The sequence below is a fragment of the Helicoverpa zea genome, chromosome 31 (assembly GCF_022581195.2).
Source record: "Helicoverpa zea isolate HzStark_Cry1AcR chromosome 31, ilHelZeax1.1, whole genome shotgun sequence".
In the NCBI taxonomy this organism is placed as follows: Eukaryota; Metazoa; Arthropoda; class Insecta; order Lepidoptera; family Noctuidae; genus Helicoverpa; species Helicoverpa zea.
The window spans coordinates 4,240,557-4,263,769 of record NC_061482.1 but is presented as its reverse complement, the minus strand read 5'-3'; the positions used below and the strand labels follow the sequence as shown (position 1 = coordinate 4,263,769).

General features: G+C 34.8%; 1 protein-coding gene across 3 annotated transcripts in view; it reads right to left on the bottom strand.

The window, feature by feature from the left end:
* The window catches only part of LOC124645221 (protein cab-1), a 29,081-nt gene extending 6,361 nt beyond the window's left edge, over nt 1-22,720 (bottom strand). For 2 of the 3 annotated variants that reach the window (XM_047185005.1, XM_047185007.1), the window contains exons 1-5: nt 22,596-22,720; nt 12,975-13,147; nt 5,410-5,758; nt 4,721-4,874; nt 199-294 (exon numbers count right to left, since the gene is read on the bottom strand). In XM_047185005.1, coding sequence (XP_047040961.1) covers nt 199-294; nt 4,721-4,874; nt 5,410-5,758; nt 12,975-13,147; nt 22,596-22,659 — 836 coding nt within the window. In that variant the 5' untranslated portion in view covers nt 22,660-22,720. The remainder of the gene's footprint in view (nt 1-198; nt 295-4,720; nt 4,875-5,409; nt 5,759-12,974; nt 13,148-22,595) is intronic. The other variant, XM_047185006.1, reaches the window with a different exon arrangement.
* Between the last annotated feature and the right edge of the window lie 493 nt (nt 22,721-23,213).

Below are 23,213 nucleotides of genomic sequence, written 5' to 3'. Positions count from 1 at the left end.
TGAGTGTGCTTCAAGACGTACACACGTGCTCACACTCGGTGGTCTTCTCATTGCTTGCTCTGTTTGATACGATCACAAGTGATTGCTGGTTTCAACAAAAGTGTTAATTAGGACGAACTTTATTTCCATGCGCAACTAAGGACTTTCAGGAGTGGAGGCTAAGGAATTGTCTAAGTGTTTAATACGTAAGGTCTTCACCTCGCCTCCGGAACAGTGTCAGTGGGGTGATTTACTCTCAACCAGCGCAGGTTGGTTGGCAGTAACGACACAGGTATACGGTAGTCCTTATTTGCCCTAAAACAACGCTAGATTGACGATCTTGTAAAAGTAATTGGCATTATTATTTTAACGTGTTTCGTTATTGTTATTTGCCGGTTAGTAAGACTTAGTGAAACCGTCCTACAAGTTTTGGGAACACATCACAATATAACATTGATGCACATCGAGAAATATTATCTTGGGGACAGCCATGAGTATGATACTAATACTTTGTTTTAAAACATATGTAAGTACATAAATATTATACGTATATAATTCATCATACACAGGTATAAATGTATATAAGTAGTATAGTAACACACCGTAGCACTAAGTCTACACTACTTACTCAGACCACACAAACAATTCAACTCTGAAATATAACTAAGTAGTAAATAATACTGAAATTGCTGTGGAGGAAACAGTGTTTAAATACAATCGAGAAACTTTCTTTTTCTCCTGAAACGGTAACTACGCTTCAGAAACGTTTTCAACTGAAAAAAAAAGAACTTTGCGTTTGCAAATGTCGCGCAGGTTTCAGTAATGTGCTTAAGTTTTCACAACGTTTCAGTGGCATCGGTAGAGAACTAAGCTCTAAGATTTACGTCATATGTCGTAAATAAAGTCCTCATCATAATTTTTATACTCTTTCTAATCTAAACGAGTTGAATGTAAGGGTGCATCTACACAGTGCGCAAGTGACAAGTGACAAGAGTACGTGGGTGGATATTTTGCTTTGGTACATGCACGATTCGCTGGGCCCACACGTTTTTAAAATGCATGTAACCTGCGGGTGTACCTCAACATGCGCAAGTTACTAGTATCGTGTAGATACACCCTTACATTCAACTCTCGCAACTCTCACGACTAGCGCATGTACCAAAGCAAAATACCGACCCACGTGCTCTGGTCACTTGTCACTTGCGCATGTTAACTTGCTCTAGCTACATGCACCGTGTAGACGCACCCTTACATGTCCCAGACGAAGGACTTTATGTTGCTGTAAGTGGGAGGTCATTAACTTCTATGCACTTCAGCAGACGGGTAATAACCCTCTTTATTCGACAATAGATAATACTGGCTGGAGTATTTATATCCAATCTTTTATACAAAGACCTTTTCTTCAATAACTGCTACTTAATAAAATATATTAAGATTTAACCTTTAATCATATGTCGTGAAAGGTTATTAACGTCACCTTTTCTTAGTGGTTATTTTTAAATTTTATTTTGAAACTTTTTGATATTTCATACAATAGCGAGAATGACAGCGTATATTAATACACTTTGTAAACTTGAACGTTATTTAGTTGCCAACCTTCTTCTTACCTAATCATCCTTGGCTTCTAATCTAAGTATAGTGAGAGTATTTTACCCCCCGCTGCTTGTGTCAAAGAGCTATTACGTGTTTCACCATCTATCCCCTTACTATATAATTTCATAGCCTTACGAGGAAAAACTATAGGAATTTTTGACGTAATATAATTATTGACTTTGGGTACCTAAGGATTTGATGATTCATATCTTTGCAAACACTGAAACTCGAGAAAATTGCCTATTAAGATAGTTAGTCATATACCAATTACATTAAATTCATGAAATATAAATTGATCTAATATTGGAGAAGAAAATATCTGAAAACCGAAGCTCATTATATGTTTTACGAAGGCTATTCAATCGGATATGCTATGTCCTTCTCTCACGAATTTGAATTCAGCTGGACGGTTATAAACTGCAATACTTTCTTTCTCAAATATCTCATTTGATAAAGGACTCTCTTTCCGTATTTCGTCAAACTAAAAAAGTTACGTATTGACACGTTTTAAAATTCTTAAACCTAAACTAAATAAAACTTATTTCCTATATACCTTACGCCTACATATTACTTTACTTCGAATAAAACTTAAGACTCTCAAAGTAAATTATTACGAAAGCTGAGGGTTAAAAGTAAGGTGTGATTTTCATTTATTTCATATCCTCGTTTCACACAAAATATTTTATTCGAAGAACTATTCACACGAAGTTGTTGATACAAATTGTGTTTTTATTTCTGCGACATTTTAAAATGATATATTTTCCTTTCAAAGTTGACATTCAGTTTTATTTCAATACATTCGTGGGAGACCTGAAGTGTTCGTTACAACGTGTGTTTTTCTTCAAGGCTTTTCCACTTTAATAACACTGTTTTCAGTTACCCATAATTGTGGCATATCGTATGTTATTATTTCGTCTATGTTTCCACAAAAAAGAAATTTCTTTAACACTTTTATTTCAAACGTCATAACATGAGAATACTGAGAATAGCGTTTGTTTAGACTCAGTAAATATAACATTCTTTATCAACATATGTACATAAATAAGTTATCCGAAATAATATAACCTAAAAATCATTTTAATATACCTAAGTATATTGTTTTGTTTTGCTCTACCTATTAGCTATGTCGAGTAAATGTATTTGCAGCAATAATTCCTATAAAAATGCAAATCATTTTTTTAAATTATTTAAGCTGCATGATATATCTGTGGTGGCCTTATCGTAGATTTGACCACTTCATGAAATGACTCGACCATTTCATGAAATGGTCCCGTTTCATGAAATGTTTCACTGTCTATTGGCCACATCATGATGTGGCTTGGGAAAATCAATGATGAGAAATCGTTTCTCGATATGTGCAACTGAAAGCTCGGCTTCTTCATGAAATGATCAAAATTAATTGATCACATCGTAAAATAGTTATGTAAATTGCCCCTAGGGGCGCTGCCAGCGCTTTATTTACGTTTGAAGATGGCGGCCGTTGACTGCAATGAAAATTCTCGCAGCGAAAAATTGAATAATTCTTTTGAGGAAGAAATTGACAAAAGAGTGTACTTACGACGAAAATAATAATAATATAAAATAATTCTACGTTGGTGAATTATAACAACTTTTTAAAATTATAAGGTTATAAAACAAATCAAGAACAGTAGGGTGACCACGCCAAAGAAGTCCATGGACTATTACTGGCTGTCAAAATATGACGTTATGGAAACTGCAGATGAGGAATATCTTATATTTAAGAAAAAATGCGTCGACGATCCTACTATCCGTATAATTCCGATGAAGAAATATTTTGAAATATTAAAAAAAGTTCATAAAACTGTTGGACATGGTGGACGACTAAAAATGATTCAATACATTAAAAATAGGTTTATATCCCAAAGAAACCCATTGCGCTATTAATTGACTATTAATGTGTTATTATAATAATATATATGACAGGAACATACTTTGTTGTTTAATTTGCTTACTCCAGACCCCATGGAATTATTTACCAGCGATGTAACCCTTATAACCTCTTGCGAGTAGTAGCGAGTGTAACATCCACCAGATACAAGAACCCACCGTTCTCAGAACGCACCCCAAACGAGCCAGCTGAGCGCAGACCTAGGTAAGGTGGGGAAACTCATCTACCCCGGTAGTCTGCAACATAGTATGCAACAATAATTTTCTCTTAGCCAATTATCGGCTACGGCGGCTGTTCTCATGTAAGGAGATTAGCCAACTGCGCAGGACATATTATAGTGCACAAGAGTTTGCGAGTTGACACACAGACACAGGTGCACTCACTATTCCTTCACTTCCATAGACTGATGGGACAACAATCCAACACGACCGCAGAGAGATCAGGCGCAGGACCGACATTCACGTGCTCTCCGATGCACAAATACCAACTTCCATGCTGCGGGCTGTTTCGTGAAAGTCTCTAAAACCCACAAAGCGGCTCGACCCGGGAATCAAACCCGAGACCTCGTGCTCGACAGCTGCGCTTGCGACAGCTAGACCAACGAGGCAGTGAACCTACAGGTTACGTCATTTTAGATTACGTGTTCTATTTTAAGATTCCTAAAATGTTACTAAAGTTCCTATTTTATTCAAATTGTTATGTATGTCGGACTTAAAGGACAATGAACAAGTTCTTACTCTTAATATTTGCAATTGAAGTTATGAAAAAAAACTAAGTTTTTTTGCCTCCTGACAATTTTGAGCTGTGAAAAATTTCACAACTACCAGATTTTATGAAATTAAACTCCAATGGGTCGACCCAAAATATTGTGGATTTATATTAAATATTTTATGGATACCATATTATACCATACGGCCAGACGTGGATGACAAAATCGAGAAATGTTGACGATTTAACGATCTGGTCAAATTAACATGAACACTTCATGAAACGCAACCATTTCATGAAATGCTCAAGCTTTTCATGAAGTGGCCAAATCTACGATATGGCTACGACATATCTAAATCAAAATATTTTCAGCGGCGACGTTTCATAATAGCGAGGTTAGGAGCAAAATTTTCTGCTAGCGCACGTATATTTTTTACACATGAGATATTAGCCTAAAAGCCTTCAAAATTAGTAAATTTTGATTAAATAGTAAGTATTAAAATATGCGGATAAGTAAGTGTGAATACTTACAGTCCAGCTCTGAGCCTGTCCAAGTTCTCAGCGACCAAATTCTTCGTTCGACCAAGATTAGGATTCTGTCGTATCTGACGAGGAGCTTGGAATGTTATTAGGTTTAACGCTTTGTGGGATTTCAATTCACCGCCCTCGTGCGGTCCGCTAGCCTCTGTAACAACATTACACTGGTCAATCGTACGACCGATAAAATAACTTAGCGTTAACGAACGAAAGGGGATCAATGATGATGGATCGCCCTTGTACACCATATCTTCTGAAACGTATTTGTTAAAAGTGTGTATTACAAGTTATGTAACATCTACGAACGACCTCGTAATTTTTAATTGGAAAGAAGTCATAAGTAAAATAAATATGAAAAACATTTCGCAAAAATGTTGCTTGATATTTTAATAAGCGAGCATGTCAGCGGCTGCTCGGATGTTATAGGCATACATGGCGACTCTTCCGTTTCCCGGCGGGGTAACGTAATAGGTGACATAAGAGTGTCTGGCGGAAAAGCCGCAGAGACTGCCGGTGCCGTGATGATAAAATGTACTACGTTGTTGCAAGCGTCGAGGCCATCGAGCGCAGCTAGATTCCCGCCATCTCTTTGATCGCCGAACCAGTCAGCCGCTCATACAAGGTCACCGTATTGTTGCACCTCCCTATTGGAAACGTTTGAAGTTGTTTCAAGTTTTACTTACTTTGCGACACAATTTTATCTTCGGGCTCGTAATATTCTTTATCCTTAGGAGTTAGAGCAAATGTCTTTTTCTTGTCTTCATCTTTCGTCGGAACTGTGGGTGGTTTGGTAGATATTTCACGGTTTTGAGTCGATGCCTCTGGGGCTGGCAGTGTCTCTGGTGGGACTAGTTCCCGAGGTGGTGGTATAGGCCGAACATCTTCTGGTGCATTAGTAGGTAAATACGGAATATCTCGAACTGGTCCGTAAGTACGCGGTACTTTTGGTTCTCGACCGATCCAACGAGTGAATTCCTCTTCGAAGGGACTCAAGTCCTCATCATCGTCCATTTGGCTAATAAGATCGATTTCCTGTGTGACATGAAACGTTAGGTTCAATTAAATTATACTCAATGAAGTAAAATGTAATTTGCTCCGATTAGATTATGGTAAAACAACCTAAAAGATTTGAATCAGTTATTCGACAACCGTAAATCTTTCCCTAGCGATATGTTAAATGCATAAAGATATGTTAATATAGCGATATGTTAAATGCATAAATAATAAATGCATGAAGGCCTGACCAATTCCTAAGTATCGGGGTTATTTAAATATGAAAGGTATTAAAATATAAAATTCATGCTGCTGGTGTATTTCATAGGCAGACTAACATATCAAAGTTTTTGACAGTTCACCAATAAACTTCTCACGATGTACGATAGGCTTCCATCAAAATAAATTATTACCCGTGAGGGATTGCTGATGGTTTCAGGCGCCATTTCGTCGTAAATAAGAAATTATAGAACCTATAAAGTACTAGAGAAAACGACATATGCTAGTGAGACCTTGTGTAATCAAACAGCCTTTTATTAGCGGCCTAAGAACGCCAACTCTTTAATTTGTGACCTACTTGATTGACAACTTCACAGGTGGCAAATGTCAAATCTGACAGTTTAATAAGTAGAAAAGTTGGTTACACTATAATATTTTTGCTTATTACGACCTCGTCGTTTCTTTGTTGGAAAGTAAATAATTACCACGTATGTTTCAACTTTGTTTACCGTGTTTTTTTCTAACTTAAATTACCTACGCACGCCACAAAACCCAGCCCTGAAAACTTGTTTTACTAATGAGTTGTGAAGTAATGAAATGGCTATACTTGAACAAGGTTCCAAGTGATTATATAGTTGGTCGACGTTAGCTCTGAATGAGATGCACTCAATATAGCAATTGGTTGCGTCTGCAGTCTCCGGATAGCTGTGGTTATTCCAAATACGTATAACTTTATATAGTTGCAATCGGCATCTGCTACCACAAATCTGAGGAGTATGATTGGCCTTCGAAGTGGTTAGCTGAGAAAATACCTATGCTATTGTTGTCGGGAAATTGTTATTGAATGAATGTTAGATTCTCTTTCATACTTATTATAAAATATAAACAATTGCAGAATGCGTGCCCCGATTTTCATGTTTTGAAGTTTATTTATTGCAACCGTTTTTGATTTTTTTAACAAACATACGGCCTTCAGACCGTGTTCATTTTAAAGTTAAATAAATCATAGTCATATCTAGCCGCAAGTCAGACTTTCTGTCCACGGCTGTCCATACAAACTAGCATAAGTGAAGTAAATAAATTAGCATCAGCCTTGGAAAGTAAAGATACCGTTTAAAGATTCTATCATTTAGTTCGTAAGTAATTCAAGAGTCCGTGCACATAATGATTCTTGGCGACGTACATCGAGGACATAGCTTCAAGCGAATTATTACAATACATGGTCTACGGTGCATTATGTTAACTGCCGATATTACTGTAATTGTTTTTTCAAAGACATTTACGACGATAATGCATGTGAACTAACCGATATTACGGAATAAGAATAGGTTTATCAGGTCAGCCTTTGGGACGGAAATATTCGTATCACGTAATACATTTCAAATTGTCACGAACTTCGCTTTGCTTGCTTTTTTTGAACAATGCATTGTAGGTCTTACGTAGCAGTATCTACGAATATTTGATGGAACGCTGTAGAGAAAATTTAGTTTTTTTTTGCTTTATATTTGAATCTCGTTCAGTGAACAAACTCAAAAAATGGAACATTCACACGTTTCATATCAAAATTCAGTGATCGGAACCTTTTTTCAATTTCAATCGAAGATACAAAACCGACGATGAATTGAACGAATGAAATGTAGGAACTACGTATTTATATGTACAGTAAAAAGGCTTTTTTTGTTTTACAGTTTCTGTTGAAGTAGCTGTCATAACTAAGTAATACTAATCAGTCATGGTTACTCGAATAAAGAAATTATTTATTATAACGAATGTGAGTGTATTTTTACCAATAGGAATATGAAAAGCTCAGTCACAAAGTACCTACACATAAAACAAAACACGGTCGACTTAATAGGTATCTTTTTTTAAATCGTTTAAAAAGAGTAGTTGCTCACATGTTATTTTAAAAAACTTACTATAAGTAAATAAAGAACGTGTTATAAAAGTCTCGTAGCAGTGACTACGGAAATTAATTTAATAGTCTTCGTAGCACGTAGCACGTAGCACTTTTCGCCAACGCCGGCGGTAAAATTACTCACACATTCTATGAAATTGCTTTGTACATGCCGCTCATTATTTGGTTAATATTTGAGCGGATCGAATATACACCTTTATATAATATTATTTTTGTAAGATATAAAAAAAAATGGTAAATTGATCAAAATTATGGTGAAATAATTTTCGACACTGTCATCACAAAATACTCTTTTCTTGTTTTAAATTACTTAGTTCACAGATTGTATTAATACAAATACGACGGATTCTGACGAATTATTAACTTATTTATGTTTTTAAATACCACGTAAAGTGTTGTCAAAGAGTCATAGATATTCTTGCTTAATTAACTAACTGAAATAGTTTGTAGTGAACGAGCTATTGATCTTTCCAAATGTATCTTTTATTGTATCTCAATTGGCAGACTAATTTATTGAACTAACCTTATAATAAAGTTGTACAACTGAATTATTGAGTTGTACGGTAACCTAGACTTTACTTAGAAAACTGAACCTTTATTAACAAATATCGTATATGCGCGAAAAAGCCATAGAAATATATACTGGGCCATATTAATTGAACGACCTATTTCCTATAACTTGTATTTCAGTTTCAAAGAAAAGCGAAGTGTTACAACTCCGAGTTATAGTTTGAAAGCACTTCCCTTGTTTCTTTAAAAACAAAAGAAAAGGTTGGTCGAATAAACGATCAAGTTAAAGTACCGAAGCGCCTCTCAAATACATCTCGGAACATTACAGCAATATTGTATCTGTTTTAAGAGCTGGCAACATTTTTACGTCCTTTTTGATCGGTTATTTCATACATTACTGAAAATATTTCAAAATTATGGCAAAGCAGAAGCTTTTTAATTGAAATAATAAGGTTATTCGGCAGCGTAGCGTAAGCTCAGAGCCTAATTATTCTCTTTTTCTGTATCCTGTATGTAAAGTCAGTTATTGAATCTGTTTTAAGAGCTGGCAACATTTTTACATCATTTTTTGATCAGATATTTCATAGATTACTGAAAATTACTGAAAATATTTCAAAATTATGGCAATGCAGAAGCTTTTTAATTGAAATAATAAGGTTATTCGGCAGCGTAAAAAAGCTCAAAGCTAAATTATTCTCTTTTTCTGTATCCTGTATGTAATGTAAGTTATTTAATCTGTTTTAAGAGCTGGCAACATTTTTACGTCCTTTTTTGATCAGTCAATTCATAGATTACTGAAAATTACTGAAAATATTTCAAAATTATGGCATCCATCCGCCTTTTAATTGAAATAATAAGATTATTCGGGAGCGTAAATGTTAAGCTGAAAGCCAAATTATTCTCTTTTACTGCATCCTATATGTGATGTAGGTAAGTATATTTCGATCAATTTTTATAAGTCATATTTATGCATGATAAAAAAGAAAAGTGTTATATTTGTAGATATAATTTCGTTACATACTCATCATCTCTAAAGCCTTTTCTCAACTATGTTGGGGTTGGCTTAATTTCTTTATTATTATGATACTACTAGCTTCCGCCCGCGGTTTCACCCGCGTCCCGATATGACTGTTTCCCGTAGTATCCTATGTCTTTTTCCCGGGTCTAAGCCATCTCCCCTCTAATTTTCAGCTTAAACTGCTTAACCATTCTTGAGTTATAAAATGTGTAACTAACACGATTTTATTTTGTGTATACTATGTTTATCTGTTATTGATTGGTTTCACATGTATTGTATAATATTCTCAACGGTCGTCGAGAGCGCACCTCTGGTCACGTTTCATATTAAAATCTATGGACGCGCGCTCTGATGCGTTCGGTCGTTCTGTGGTGGTGTGTCGAGTGTTTGAACAATTTATTCTTTTGCCAACGCTTCAACCGCACCTAGATAAAAACTACTGCATTTTATTCTGATAAACCTACTAGAGATATTATTTCCAAGTTTCATCAAAAATATTTTGGCACTTTTTGCGTAGCAGAGGAACAAACGACCATAGCGTCGGCGTAGAATGAAAACCTCGGCAATGCATTTTTGCATTTCTTGGAAGGTAACGTCGCAATATATATCCTACATATCTTTCTAAAAAACTGACGAGATTTTTACTCTAAGGCGTCGATACATCCTCATCCTCCTGTTCTTATCCTAATTTTATTTGGGGTCGGCGTCGACATATACATTTATTTACACCCTGGGAGTGGTGAGGGGTGGGAACATGCAATGTCAATTTAACGCATTGCCTGCATTAGTGTGTTTGATTACATCGTGTTTATGAATCAGTAATGGCCAGTGTACAGCCTAAATTGCTGTAATTTTGTCAGTAAATTAAAGTGCATACAGCAATAGATAAGGGATAATTCAGTGCAGTACTGATGGCTATCTAGATTTGTAGCTATTTGCTGTAAATTTTAATATGTCTGTCCTGAAAGTGGAATTGATATTCAGTTTTGTGGTGGGCTGGAAACATATATCACCGTTCTCCCTGACAGTTCTAACACCCCTTCCCTCTGCCGTCCACGTGTCTTGTCGCCATTTTAATAAATTCTTAAAAACAAAGCATAGATCTAATAGCATTTTACTCAGTAGAATAATGAACTATATAAGCCCTGTATCAAACTATGTGACTCCTACCGTACGTATTGTTTCAGAATATTACGTGAAATTACCGTGGCTTTGCATAATAATTGTGTAAAGGAATATAATATGTACATTTAAATACAACATTGTGGTTTGGTTACTGCGTATGACATTGGTGACAAAGGACAATGCTCAAAAAAAACCCAAGCCCGGCGCAAACGAAAAGTAACTCAAATTATAGGTAATAATAAGTAATGAAACACTGCATAGGAGGCATCATCTCAATGGCTATATGTGTGAAATTGCTATTTGATTTTTAAAGGGGTAACATGAGCAGCTGGGGCTTATAGTTTAATTAAAGTGCTATCTGAAACAACAAACAAGTAATATGGCAAGTAATAAGCCTCTCCAAAAAGATAAATCAATACCGAAGTACAGCTCGGGACTTTGGGATGCGACGCAAGCCTTGTCCAAACCGGGTTAACTTCACTTTAGCAGTGTTCTTTTACATCTAAATTCTTTATACGAGGGAAAATGGCAGGAGTGGCATATCAGGATATCACCGCTCCTGTATTCATGGGTGGAGAACATTGGGCTGCAGCGCCCACGTCATCGCGTCATGAGCGTTTTACATTACTTAGGGTGGGCTAGACATGAGGAACAGTTCGCGCATCCCGCAACATTTTTGGATCATGTCGTGTTAGAAATAAAGAATCGATGACTTTTAAGCATTATTATTAAAATGAAAAGTACATTCATATCGTGTTTTAGTTCATCATCCTGTGTTTTAGTAAAAGTAGGTAGAATAGTGGAGAAGTTGCCATAAACATGTCATTATGTACACTCTTAAACCACAACTGTATCTGTTTGCTGTTCCTTTTACTAATACATTATGTTACCTCTAAAATCTCGAGTAGCAATGTACCGCAAATGTTAACATTCGAATAGCAATTTCACACATATAGCCACTGATTTCGATGATGCCCCCTATGTAATATTTAATTACTTATTTTTACCTATATTTTGAGTTACATTTCTTTTGCGCCGGGCCTGGGTTTTTTTCTCATACTTCATGAGCATTGTCCTTTCTCTATGTAGAGATATGTGTTTTACTAGATTTTCACCACGAGAGAACCGAAAATTAAATTAACCTTAGGTTTATTTTATATTGTATTAGGTATTTTTATTTTTTTAGGGTTAGTAAACTTGGAACCCTTATGTTTTCGATATGTCTTTCCGTCCGTCCTAGCATAATCTCAGTGACTGTAAGCACTAGAGAGCTGCTTACCAATATGTACATATCAATCACACTGATGTTAAAAATATTAATATGTAATGTAAATATATTGTTTGGGATAGTATTTTCCTCTTGTAAACTACGAATAACTGAATAAAGTCAATAAACATAACTTCAGATGGAAATCGAGTAGATACTAGATAAATTGAAGTTTTCTCTTCAAAACCACCTGCACGAGTGCGAAGTTGAAAGCTCTTGAATAAACAGCATCAGGTGGTTCCTTTGCCTGATTAACTTAAAAGGAAAACGAACCTATAGTTGGCTTAAAGTTAGTTGAAAGGTTGCCTAACGTAACTTTTGTATTCGCCGACACAGCGATAAACTTAAAAAGCGTATACAAAGTAAACGATAAATTTAAAATTGGTAAAGGTAAAAGAAATATCTAGAATACTACAGAATATAGTTTTTTGCTAATCTTCTAAAAAAGCTGAATCTTTAACGAGGTTACTAAAAACTGAAATAAATATCGATCTAACTATATGAAGTAAATATTTCTACCATTACTAGCCCGCGCCTTTAAAACACTATGGTGTAATTGTAAAGTAAAGCATACATTGAAAAGGTTTCACGCACTATATCAAATGATATAAAATGAGTACAAGTGTAGTGCGTTCACTAATAATGACCTAAGAACAAAGAAGTGTGACTGTGTGTGTTTGTGTGCGTGTGTGTGACATAGCCGGGGTCACAGTTCTATTCTATACGTGTAGTATTGTTTATGTGTGGGTATTACGTCGAGTGATAAACGATGACCAATCACAACACTTGTGGTCTTTGTCATCAGCTGTCGAAAACTTCCGCATTGTGGCGTAAGGACGTTTTATTTATATGTTGCCAGCTCTTACAGGACTCGATATTAATTAATTTAAATCTTAATTTATGCTTTCGGATACCTAGAGCAAACTTCACCGACAAACGTTTACATCGGTTGATAAACCTTCAATATTGTTTACAAAGAAGCTGTATTTTTTATGAAACCTGCTTTTATCCAACCTAACAGCGCTTTCACTAGAGCCCTTAATTGACAACTCTTAGTACAAAATGTCGTTAAAATAGCGACAGGTTACAGGGAAAAACGAAGCGAAAAATCCGCAACAGTAAAAGAGCTGTCATATTGGGAATCTTCTTAAACGGACTCTTATATCTTGTTTGTCAAAATAGGGTTTAGTTGCATACGTACCTTGCTCAGCCAGTCATGTTCAGTATCCGCTGGGTTTCCTCGAGGACCGTCTTCGTAAGCATACAAAGGATTGGGCATCAGCATGCGAGGCATAATATAGTCGCTGCGAAAAGGTCTCGGATAGAGGCCGAGATGACGGTTCAGCTGCGACAGCCCTGGTGCAGTTGAGGGACCTAAAAACCTTTGTAATTGAACCTTCTTTGTCAAAATAGGTTCATGTCCACAGACACTATAAACGTCACTTTTCTTCACAACAGTCATTATATCCAAAAAAAAAAAATATTAAAAAATTACACAACTGTCAACTTTGAAAATGGAACGTGAAAATAGTAGTCAATTGTTTTAAGAAAAATGGACGTTTATGTTGTCGACGCACTAGGGCCATATTATGTGAGTATTTATTTATACTCGTGTCATGTACACGTTATAACAAAATGTAATACAACCTATTATTAACATAATGCTCGCTGTACTGCAGAATCGCTCGGGTGCATATTAATTAGTGGGTATGACGCATGTTTGTTACTACGTAAGTAAGTAAACGTTGTTCATGTTCTGTGCCTGTCCAAGAAATGAAGTCTTATATTCTAACTAAAATGAATGAATTTATGGAGTAGTCGTAAATAGGATTACCAAAGTTTAGCACTAAATTAGACTCCAATGTCTACTTGGTCAAATCAATTTACTACTTTGGTTACTTAATTGTAAAGAATCGGCGCTTTATCCTAAACTTCTTTCAAAACTATAGAAGTACGTATTTATTTGTTTGTGGGTATGTATAAGTCGTACATGGCTAAAGTATTTCACCATAGATTAATGTGGTTCTCTATTACTGAAGAGTTGTAAAAAAAGACAGTTCAATAGATGCATACTAAACAGTCTCTAGCGCGATTATCAATTGTTTTTATTTCATGCTTATAGTTCGGCCATTCAGAGAATGCGTTCCTGACACGTCGCGATTGAACTGACGACGTAACTTTGCAATGGCGTTGCAGTTACGATAAAAATATTTTTGCTGGTTGTTTACCGTTTTAACAATTGAGGAGCATTAAAACAACATTATTATATCAATAATCAATGAATGTTATTACGTCGTCAGTTCAATCGCGACGTGTCAGGAACGCATTCTCTGAATGGCCGAACTATAGTTTGTTTAATAATGCAAGTAGCACTTAACGAAAACCGTGTAAAACCAACTGTTGAAAAAGCGAGCGTAAATTCCTAAAATGTCCATAGGTTTCATGAAAAATTTGCTAGTAGCGTCGTTGTTTCAAAGCTTAAAATATTCTTGCTATTTCCAGGTTGGCAAAGCAAATATTTAGGCCATTTTATAATTATATCGGACCAACAGTTTGTGTCAAACATTTTATAGTCGAGAGCTACGAAATTTGCCAGCTATTTTGTGACAAATTCTATCCGATGGAAAAGCCTTTCAACGTTAGAAAAGCTTTTAGTTTTGGTTCACCGTTTTAAGTTTTGTACTTTATTTTCACTACGTTTGTCTATTACACATAATATACATACTTGTCTCATTCTGCCAAATATAACTTATTTTCTGCCCAAATAAATGACGATAACCGTTACAACAATTTAATGTAATTCTTTCTTACGTATGGTAAACAGGAGACAACGCTCAATTTCCTAAAGCATTTGTGACACCCTTGTGACACCTGACCTTTAACAGACGTCGGACCTACAGCCCTCGTTTCCTTGCTCGACAAAATGTTAGTCCAATACATTTTTAAACTAAACATTCAACGGAATATTCGAGAAATAAGCTCTTGGAAACTTTAGACCTGCAAACTCAGTGTGGGATCGGCCACTAACGAGGTGGTCAAATGATCTAACAAGTTGTAGGTCATAAGGTCAATTTGAAAGTCGATTTGAAGGCCGATTTAGCAGTGGAGATTAGATAGAGGATTGACTGGGACTATGCTGATATTCTGTTATTCATAAATGATCTAATCTCTAGTAAAAATACACGAATTGTGAAAGTATTCTATGACACAATCATATTTTTCAATAAACTTTTTCGACTTTTTCCCTCATTTATTTCCACATTATCGTACTGAAATCGAATAGTAAACGGGAACACGAAAGTAGGTGTCAGAACTTCAGCAAATTGTGCCGAATCCGACCGAAGCTGATTAAAATTTCCATATTAAATTGTCGCAAGCGAAATTGTATTGCAAAAACTCGTGCCAGGCCCTTCAGTCCGAAGTGGACGAAACCACAACTGAATAACAGCTTGACCTGTACGTACTTAACACTTTATGTACCACAATAAGATACCTACCATGTTATAATGTTCTGTCTACATAAGTTCCTAATATACTAATATCCTGGCCTTCTTTCCTAATTTAGTTTTATAGATTATTTTAGCTGCATAATTGACCTAGAACCTGCAATCAGACTGTCACTATTCAGAAATGACACATCTATACATATAATAAATCTGTAGAAAAGTAATTTTTGTACATTGATGAAATTGACAAAATAAATATCCAGCATTTTAAAGGATAACTAACAGAACCCATTTTCATCATTTTTGTCATTTTTGTCTGTTTGTTTGTTCGCGATTCACGTAAAATCTACGAATTAAACGCAGACAATGCTTATATACAAAAATTCTACGTAACTTGGGGTATTACTTAGTTTTTGTTTCATCGAAATCGATTCACTCTATCAAAAGATTATGATTAATTTTGTGAATTCAAGATGTAAAATATTACGACAAGCAATCTATTTGTCAAAACTGTACATTTGAATGTTGTACTTATATTAGTTGATCGGCCTATTATTAATCTTTACACAGAAAATCACACCTTTATAAGTAACTTCGGAAGAAAAAAAAATATGAAAATTTTGTTTAGCCAAGGTTAAAATAGCTCCATCTGTGGTAAATAAAATACATCAAATTTGTCAAAGGAGCGAGGTGGTAAATGACAATATTACCATACATTCTTTATAGAGGATTATTATTTCAACAGATGATGGAGTTGTGTATTTTCCGTAATTCACCATATTTTAACACGTAGTGTAATTTTTCGATAGACATTTCAATAGTGTTTGTCAGTTTGCCGTGCCACATCAAAATCCAACTATAATTATTACCTTGATGAAAAGAAAATTAATAGTTCTCAGCCAAATTTAAAACGGTGCCATCTAAATTATTTTTTGAACATTATGTCAAAAATGATGACTTTAGTGGAACAATTAATTATCATTTAAAGTTACAGATGGAGTTCATATCAGGATTTTTTCATAAACATAGTTTAGCTTATCTTCCACTAATGTGGTGTTTGAGTACCAATATTTTGCTTGGAGCGACTACCTATCTACAATCCAGTCAACTACACAAGACGATATCCATGGTAAGACTGAAAGACTTTCTGGCTTCTGATTAGTCACAGCAGCTGCAGAAAATGTACAAATGACAGCTTTGTCAGACTCAAAGCATGTAGACATAGGTTATAGCTGTTTCCTGTAAAAATTACTTACGCACCATACGTAATAATTTTCCAAATTGGCTGAACAACTTCACAAACTTTACTTCTTTTGTTTAGATAAATGGTCACATCCACAACACAACCTTGATCAATGAATCTATGCGACTGCTAAGTGCTAATCCTAATTATACTGTCACGTGAAAGAATGCACCTACGGGATAAGTAGTATTTTGACGATTCTATATTGCCCACACAGACGAAGTTGCGGGCAACAGCTAGTTGTAAAATATACGACAGACGGCTGTAAAACACGAGTGTAGATAATCTAATTAAGGCGGCCTTGAAAGTTACTAAAAACTAACCATTTCAGTGCATCGTCGGGAATTGCAAATATAACTGTGAATGGAAACTTTCTGTTAGTTAACGTGTCGAATGAACTTTATAATTGGTTACAATTGACACGTTAAAGGATTGGCCGGCTTAATGGCGAAAATATGTAAGCCGGGATTTATTTTGTTTTCGTTGATTTCCACGAAAATTGCAGCGAGTCGATTGTGCGGCGTGGGGTTTCAAACTACATTGTAAGTCAATTTGCGAATTTTCACACTTTAACAATGTGCGTTTAACTACAATTGCTTCCAAAATGCTTTTATATAAAATACAGGTACACTTGCGTTCATAAAAACGTAGGTAATATATTTTTTCAGGTAAAAAGCTCAGTCTATTCGCGGCTCTTACTTAGTGTATTTTAGCCATTTGCAAAGAGAGCTTAGTACTAAAGTAAGCTTCTTTCGTTTAGAAAAACTGAAGCATTTTCAAGCGCGGGCTGGGGCTTAGATAAATTATAATGGAATCGTTTGTTGTTAATATTTGAATATTTCGAAAGGTTTTATTTATGCACCGGTATATTTGCATTTTTTCCAAATTTTAATGCTATAAATAAAAAAAAGTTATGAAAATTGGTGTTATCTACACGTTGTTTTTGATGACGGACATGGGTAACGAACAATGTAATATCTTTTATGATTAATACAGAAAAGTTTCAACACGCAGCAAATTATTAGCTACAACATGTACAGATTTTCATATGTTTTTTTATTGGTAAGTAGAGTGAAATTACGGAGTGGAAATGTTACAACTGCGATAAGATTTCCGAAAATACATGTCCAAAGCAAAATGATAACTTGAAGCCTTTGTTCTTAAGTGTTTTTGATTTGATATGCGTTTATAAATCCGAAAATGCACACGATTTTCTTTAATGAATTAAATAAACAATTAATAAAGAGTAAATATGTCGTTTGAAAATAAAATACATACGCCGAGTAATTGGAGAGTTCAAATAAAACATATTTATTTAACATTAAAAGAGCAATTCAAATGATAAAATTGAAATGAGTTAAATGTTCGTTGAAAATAATTAACTACGTAATAAAAAGTTACGTTAAGTGCTAGTTCAAAATATTGACCTATTTATGTTCCGACACTAATTTAATAGTACTTGTAAATAAAATAAAATTCATCATGTTTGCAACTCGCAAACATTTTTGTTACTTAACTTTTTGGTATTTGAAGATACTTAAGTGAGAAAAGTACTTAAGTAAGAACTTATTGAGTCTTTATTTTCGATTTTCAGCAACAAGCCGACAGTGGACGGACTTAACTGGTGAAACGTCAATGTTCTATTTTTAAATCGCCGAAACTTTTAGATCAATGTAACTTAAGTCTTTATGTGATTGCTACAAGGATTCTTTCATCTTTTCAAGTTAAAATAAGCGTAAGTAAGTCACTAAAGAAAAAATAAAAACACTCGTATAGGTATTTTATTCCGTACCCTTCAGATTGTGTACAATATGAGTCCTTCTACGCCACGTCCTTGCAACACGAGGCTACGAAATGAAGACGTTTCTTAGAATTGTGTTTCTTCAACGGGAAACAAGTCGCTTCACTTACGAGCTTATTACGTCTCTCATTTTATACGAGTCACCTACTGTTCTCAATTCTATTGTAGGACAAAAGAGTTATGCAGAAGGGCGTGCCCGTTATCATCGATTAAATTACGAGCGACAATAATTTACATTCACGGGTCGTATTCAAATAGTACACGTGTTAACATGCAGAGTGTTCTGAACTTTTATTATTGCTTGTAGCGTTCATACTTGCACCCTTGACGACATTAAAACCAAGCGAAGTACTTGATGAGCTCCCCACGGGCAACTTGTAAACAAGAAAATTAGGATACTGACGTCACTAAAGAAAGTTTCACCCGTCCTGTACATACGCCGATGTCGAAAGTAATAAACTCGCTGGCTGCGCAAATATTTGAACTCAATATTATGAGCAAAATTACGCCTTAATTGAATGAACTTGAGTGCAGATAATATTTATATCTAGGTGGTCAGAGACGTGGCGCGTAACGGAATTAGTGAAGGCGAGGCGACGACTTAAGTACTTGAAAACGTTTCAGTAAACTCAAATCGTATTTACTGGTAATTTATCCCGGTAGCGGAGTGCTTCCATTTGTGCCAATCAGAGTAATAAGTTTGCGCACTGCTGAGCTGCAGTTTATGCAGTTGGATGAAACTGTTCGCATCAAGTTCTCGAGTAGCGCCAATCATTTGGAAAAATAACGACGTGATTATTGAGTTACACTTAAATTGCCCAGCGAAGAGAAACGAGTAAGTATCTTGTAACTTATACGTGATTTGCAAACAAATAATAAGCATTTTGCAAACAAATATAAATACGAGATAGTTTTGCTTTTTTAATTATAGAAACACTTTTAACATGGATATGTTTTTAGAAACGTTAGCGTTTTTCAAAAATAAAATCGCCGCCAATTTGGCAAGAATAGTGTGTCTAGGATTTTACGACAGTTGAAACGGTGTTCCGATGGCAATGTGTCAAAATTGATTGAAATAAAGGAAAAACAATATTTTAAATACTCGAACTACCTATGTGACACAACATTTGTTTCTAATCTTTTTTAATGTCGCGATTCTTTCTTTCTTCGAAGACTTCTTTTTGACTTACTCAATTTATTAATGTTTCATAGTTTTTTACCAACTGACATGTTTAGTGCCCAAGCAAATGTCCTTTCTGGTGACATGTTTGTTAGATTGTTGAACTTCTAAGTTTTATATAAGTAAATGAAGATTGACATTTGCTTGTTCATTGGATACTAAGGTCACATTTGTGCCCAGGTTCGCTCAAAACTATATGATGATCTTTCTTCGAAAGGTCATTTCTGACACGACCCCTCTACATTTTTCAATTATAACTTTACATACAATTATACTTATATAATTTATGACTTAATGCATTTTTAAATATTGACGTATTTAAATGTTTTTGTAAAAGCTTATGTTTTTAACAATTTATAATTCTGAATATAAAAACCGATACAGAAATATGAAAAGTACTTAAGTACTTGTAAATTGAGATCCTTTTCGAAGTTAAATGTTTTTAAATCCCCGAAGATTATCGGTAAATTTTTCAACAAATAAACCTTCTGATAAATATAGTTAATACTTACAAGGGTTCTTCAATAACAGGTTTTAAAATATTTCTTAGTTTATTTAAAAGGAAATGTATTGAAAACTGGTACGATTTTATATGTAAGTAAAGTATTTCCCTCGAGACTTTGATGCGACGGCTGAGTGTTTTTCTTGATGACAACAAATATTTTTATTTGAAATAGAATCTTATACTTTTTCATAGTTCAGGTTGCAGTGACATTTATGAGATCAATTTTATTTTAAAAGTTTGAAATTTTACTCGTAGTAAGATATTTTATTTCCCCACTCAAAGAAAAAAAAATATTTTTTAAATGTATTTTTCACAAAATGACACAATTTTACTTAGTGCTATTCAAGACGTTCTCGGCTCATGAACTATGGGGTTAATGAGACACAATAAGAAAAAAGTAAGATTTATAATAATAATAGCTTTTGATGGCGATTGTAAAAAAATTGGGGGATGTCTCAAAAATTGTATGGGATATAAAATATAGGATATAAAATTGCTTTTGAGATCTGATACTGGAGAGAGATGCCGAGAAATTAGTTGGATGAATAGTATTAAATGAAAGCGGGGAAGTGTTAAACAGAATAGAAACTAAGAGACAACTACGGCATGGTATAAAGAGGGGAAAATAATAGACGATGCCTCAAGATGGGTACATTAGAAACATCGTAGGTAGAAAGGTTGAAGGAAAGGGGGTCTGTCGTCCGAGATATACCTAGGTAGGTATGTCACTTTAATTAAAGTGAAGGTGAAGATTTCGACGTATAGGGAGATTGAAGAATTTGCACACGGAAGACAGAAATTAGTGGTGCAAGGACAAGAGTTTCGCTTTTAAATTGAAGCGATCAACATACAGTTTTGTATTTTGCGTCTAGTTTTTTATACGGAGTACATGAATTATTAAGAAATTTTTCACACATTTATTGATATAAAAGCACTCAAAAGCTGAAGCACATTATATTTGATATTTGAGAATTGAGACTCTATCCGAAGATGCTTTTAAGATTTCGTAAAAGGTTTTATTAATCCTTAGTAATATTAAGTAGCTTTCTCCTACATCTTCGCGAGTAAGTTCTACTTAACGTGCGCGCCAAAAAATATAATCCTTTAGCGACACACTGCAAACTTTTAGTCGGCCGATAGTTAGATCGGGCTTATAAATCAGTATGGAGATGGATGGTGGTGTACAACGTAATTAGAAAGACAAAAAAGATTGCTAGGGTTTCCCATGAACATAAAAATAATCTATCAGCTAACTATCGACCTAACTGTTGGTCGACTTTGTACCGATGTGCCATATTATAATCTTATTTAATTACAATTCAAGAGCATAGATTCATCTGAATTGTCTCAGCTGTTACGTTAAGATATTCGGATAAGATTGGATCCCTATCCGATCCCAGTGTTATATAAATAAAACTCTAAAAAACCTAGTTAATTGTAAGTTGTGTATATATTCATTATTAAGTTTATGAAAAAAGTTATTTGTAAATAAAAGGAAGAACAAAAAAAAAGGCCTAGATAAACGGATAAGCAAACGTTTGTAATTATACAAAAAGATATTATAGAAGAGAGTTTCATTTGCTTATAGAATGAGGTTTCTGAGTGATTCAGATTTGATAGAAATTGAGTTAAGAGAATAATATATTACTTGTGTAAACGCGGGACTTATTTAGTATTTTTCTAATCATTTACTCTTACAGTGAATTAAGTGGTAAGAACACTCGAATCATTTAAATATTATAGTTTGGATTAGAAAAATGACTATATTTTTTATGACAAACTCATACGTTTATTTTTGTACTAGTGACTTAGTTTATTACTCATATGGGAATAAGTTATTATGAAAATCGATTAAATAGCTTATCAACAAATATAAATTAATTAAAAATAAGTGTAGCAAGCTCTTAACTGTATTTTGAAAGTGATGTTTTGTGTTTGAAAATTGTGTAATGAATGATGTAAGTATCATTGATTGTGGATAGCCGTCGGACATCATTGCATGTATTTTTATTATATTAATTAAAGGAAGATATATGAATTCTATGACTATCCTATAATTTGCTTAATGAATATTCATAAAGCTAGGCACTGCTAATGTTCCGTAAAGTTTGCGGAAATCTACACGAGACAGTAACACAAATGTCAATTAAAAATTAATAGGGCTTAGATACATCTAATCTTAAGTCACCAAGCAATATCTTGTATAGAATTAGAAAATCTTCATATTTTTTTATGTTTGCGAAAAACTTATTCTTGTCTAAATAAATCTCACACTTGATTTTATTATATTAAATTATTATTTTAATTATGAAGGTGTATCTAATGTGCCACATAATTTCTACAAACTGATTTTAAACAAGTAGGTATTCACCCAAAAATATTTCGAGAATGCAAAAGAGCGCAACATGTAACAGGTGTTTGGGAGCGGTTTCATCACCTATCTGCAGTACATTAGCTACAAAGCATTACATTCCATCTGCTGATTAAACACTTATGCTGTTGTCATTATTCCGCTAAGCACAATGTTTAAAAAATTCGCAATCACAATGATGGGTACGGGAAATGCTTATCAGCGGCAGTAGAATAATAAATGTGTTGTGTGGAGTAGTAATGGATTATTTGGAGCTGACATTGAGTGATGACTTACCCATGGGGCGAGGGAGGGCGCACGCCGCGGCCGCGGCCAGCAGCAGCGCGATGACCGTGTGCATCCCGCGTCACCGCTCTACTGATAATGCTGGCTGGCAGCGTGCTTTCTGTTTACTGCCAGCAGGACTGGGCGCGCACTCGCTCGGCGCCGATCGATACCCCGCCCACATCAAAACTTCTTATCACCACGAACAAAACGCCGCAACTTGAGCGCTCCCGACGACAACTTAGTACCTTGTAGAACCACCCACTTTGACATTGTGCACCCTATCTCGTGTTATCCTTTTCAATTACAATTCGTGTGCTGCTTGCAATAGAGTCTATTTCTAAAACTTTTCACCTGTTAATGCCGATCACTGTAGTTGTAGTTTAAATTTTAACGGCATGTCGCCTTCGGATGCGTTCATGACGTAAATACTTATCATAAATGTAAATGTCTACTTTATCAACGTTATTATCGCCACGTTTATCTCGTCCAGCTACTCCCTATACATATGGTAGAGGTTTTCAAACTGGTCAGTCATTTCTTTCGTGTTAGATCCACCGGCGGTTATAAAGTTTATGGCGTTCAACTTTTTCAGCTCACTTTTCATGATAAATACAAGTTTAAATTAAC